General features: G+C 37.4%; 1 protein-coding gene across 1 annotated transcript; it reads left to right on the forward strand.

Annotated features, from left to right (window-relative positions):
* Positions 1–346: 346 nt before the first annotated feature.
* On the forward strand, positions 347–1,252 carry Vmn1r196 (vomeronasal 1 receptor 196). The gene has a single exon (NM_001167541.1). The coding sequence runs from the start codon at positions 347–349 to the stop codon at positions 1,250–1,252; it is 906 nt and encodes a 301-aa protein (NP_001161013.1).
* The last annotated feature ends 2,252 nt before the right edge of the window (positions 1,253–3,504 follow it).

Here is a 3,504-nt window from a genome sequence, read left to right on the forward strand (position 1 = left end):
TGACACATGCTGAGATGCAAAATACATGGAATATCTCAACATTTGAATACACACTTTAGTTTTGCTAATATGGAAGTCAGGGGAATAAATCTGTTCTGTAATTTCAAATCTTTTTTTTTTTAATATTCTCCCACAGATACCACAGGTAAGGTACAAGATGTTCCATAAGGTCAAGAAAAAAAAATTAGAATTCTTTGAAAAGAAAAGAAAACCTATTTCATTGCATATGTCAAGGCTATCTTTCATATACCAGAAATAAAATATGATGTAAAAAGTGTTTTACTGATATACATCAAATCAGTTACTTTCCTCAAACTCTACTTACAAGATCCCAAATTTTCTACCCATGAAGTTAAAAATAGTTTTGAATATTAGTGAAATAACTGTATTCCTTCTTTTCACTGGACTTGGCACTGTGGCAAATGTTTCCATTTTTGTGAATTATATATGTACTTTTATGGGGTCTGGAAAAAAGTCTATATACCTTATTCTTATCCACTTGGCTTTGACAAATATTACATTGCTTTTTTCCAAGGTAATGCCAGTGACAATTGCAGCTTTAGGGTTGAGACACTTTCTAGGTGATATAGGCTGTCACGTTATTGTTTATCTAGAAAGGATGGCCCGGGGTCTGTCCATCTGCACCAGCAGTCTCCTCACAGTGGTCCAAGCAGTTATCATGAGCCCCAGAGCCTCCTGGTGGGGGAGGCTCAGACTAAGGTCTAAATGGCATGTGCTTCTCTCTCTGTTCTTCCTATGGATTCTAAATATGTTGATCAGCATGAACTTCCTCCTTTCCATCAGAGACACAGCTACAGACACCTTACAACTGAGGCAGATTAGTGAATATTGTTATTTCAAAAAAGAAAGTCAGAGAAGAAACAACATTTTTCTCATCCTCATGGTCCTGAGAGATGCAGTGTTTCAGGGTGCCATGGGAGGGGCCAGTGGCTACATGGTATTTCTTCTCCACAAGCACCACCAGCATGTCCTCTACCTTCAGAACTCCAAGCTTCTCTACAGAACTCCCCCTGAGCTGAGAGCTGCTCAAAGTGTCCTCCTTCTGATGCTCTGTTTTGTTTTCTTTTATTGGACAGATTGTGTTGTTTCTTTGTATTTATCTTCTTCCTCGAATAATGACTCCTTAACTATTCATTTTCAAGAATTTCTGACCATTGGTTATGCAGTTCTTAGCCCATTTATGCTGATTCAGAGGGATGGACTTCTGGCTGAATGTTGCCATGCTCGTTAATGTTCCAAAAGCCGTGTTACTTTGATCTCTTCTGAAAAGGAAGTTTGAAATGGCTATTAGTATTTTCTAGGCCTTGTATATATACATTTTAGTGGAGTAAGAAAGGCTTAAGCAGGTAAAGGTAGGTTCACACAGCACAGCTGGTAACAGGCAGCCTCCATTTGACACAAAGATCCTGGGAAGCTAGAGAGACCAGGGGAGCTTCTCATTTTCTGGCACCTCATCCTCAACATTCAATGTGACCTCTGTCCGTCCTGAGGGCATGGAACTCTTCCCATGGCAGATCTCTCCACTGAGCTTCAGATAGTCAGCAAAGCAATGTGGCAGCATCTCCATAACTCCTAAAGTGAATCCCTTTGACTCAGACCATTTCTACGACTAATCCTTCAGATACACAATTCACTGATGAGATGCAATTAAAAAATAGTATATATTATTCCAAGCACAGTACCTAGATAGCAAACAAGATATGCATTTGTTAGCTACTTGAAAATATCCCAGGGCTGAGGGTATACCTCAATGCCAGTGTGACTTTCTCTATGGGCAAGGCCCATCTCAATTTTCAGAACCAAAATCAAGATAAAAATACAAAACAAAACATTCTCAAATATCCACATTTACAAGAGAATTTTATGGCATTTAGGGTTGGTGAAGTAGCTCACTAGGAAGACACTGCTAAGCCTGACAACTTGAGCTTGATTCCAAGGACTCTTGTGGTAGAAGAAGACCGACTCCTTTAAGCTGTCCTCTGAATTCTACGTGTGCCAGGGCAATGCATGCCCCCTTCAAAAATAGATGTAATTTTAAAAGCTTTAAAGATTTTGGTATGGTATTTATAAAGTAATGAATGAGCTCACAATGTATTGATACAAAGTGAAGGGCATTTAAACTTAATAAAGTGGGAAGATAATAGAATGTAGTAACATTATCAATTTAATTTTCTCCCCATCATTTGCAAGAATTAAAAACAAACTGTAAGAATTATGCTTGAGAGAAACTAGGTAAACAGAAGTTTAATAGCTAGTTCTTTTTACCTCTCTAACTTTATTTTTAAAAATAATGAGGAATTTGAAGAGATAGATGAGCAGTAAATAGCACATACTGATCTTGAAAAGGACCTACGTTTGATTCCTAGTACATCAATGGTTCGCAGTGGCTTATAACTCCAGGTCCCAGGAGATCTGACACCTCTGGTCTTTTTGGGTACCTGCACTCATGTATACAGACACATACACATAAGTAAAAATAAAAATAAACATTTTTGGCTATTGAAGGTTTCTTTTTTCCTTTTTGTTTTCGAGACATAGTGTGGTGTAACCCTTATTGTTCTCAAACATTTAAGGCATAAATATTTAAGGCAGATACTGGCCTTGAAATCCTGATCTTCTTGCTCCTTACTTTGCAACGGCTGTTATTTGAGGTGGATGTCAATATACCTGGATCAATTGTATTTTGATGACTGTGTTGAAGATCTGAGAGATGCAGAAATGTTAGTGTCAGTAGTCCTATTGACAGAATAGTATGTGAAACCTGTAAGAGGTGGGGAAGAACCAGGTTTGGTCTTTCAGGAGAGGAAATTCTGTTGAGGAGGTAGCTGGCCAGGATCATGTAAATGTTTGTGGATTGCTGTAAACATTTGGGTATGGTTTTGTAGATATGTACTATTTCTAAGAGTCACTAACTACATTTAAGGTAAGTGTAGTCTTTAAGATCCAATAATTCCACTAGGATAGCCATGCAAAGGAAATGAAATCAGAATGTTAGAGACACTTGCACTTCTATGTGTAGTCACAGAAGCATTCACTGTTTACATGGATTCAACCTAAATGCCTTTGGTAGAGTGTAAGAAAGAGAAGATAAGAGAAAATTGAAACAAAGGTAGAGCAAAAGGGGGGTAGAAGAGACTATTTCCTGAGTACTTACATTCCTAAATATATACGTTATTTTGGTTAAAACTCAAAACAAGTCTTTTCTTAGATAATGTTAAAAAATTCAGACTGAGAAATACCGAGATCAAATACCTAGAAAAAGTTTCATTTGAAACCCAGTCTTTTCTAAGTCCAGAACTCTAAAGCATTCTGATATCCTTATCTAAATATATTCTAATGATGATGAGAGGCATAATGCCAGCAAGGAGCGAACATGTATATAGGCACATATAAGCATGAGAAAGACAGTCTACAATTAACTGTTAGGACAGTTTCACTATCCCAAATAAGAAAATATTTTGTTTCATCTAGCACTCCTATCAC

The sequence above is a fragment of the Mus musculus genome, chromosome 13 (genome assembly GCF_000001635.26).
Source record: "Mus musculus strain C57BL/6J chromosome 13, GRCm38.p6 C57BL/6J".
Classification (NCBI taxonomy): domain Eukaryota; kingdom Metazoa; phylum Chordata; class Mammalia; order Rodentia; family Muridae; genus Mus; species Mus musculus.

Coding starts and splice junctions, on each gene's coding strand:
- Vmn1r196 (NM_001167541.1), top strand. CDS start 347: ATGAAGTTAAAAATAGTTTTGAATATTAGTGAAATAACTGTATTCCTT.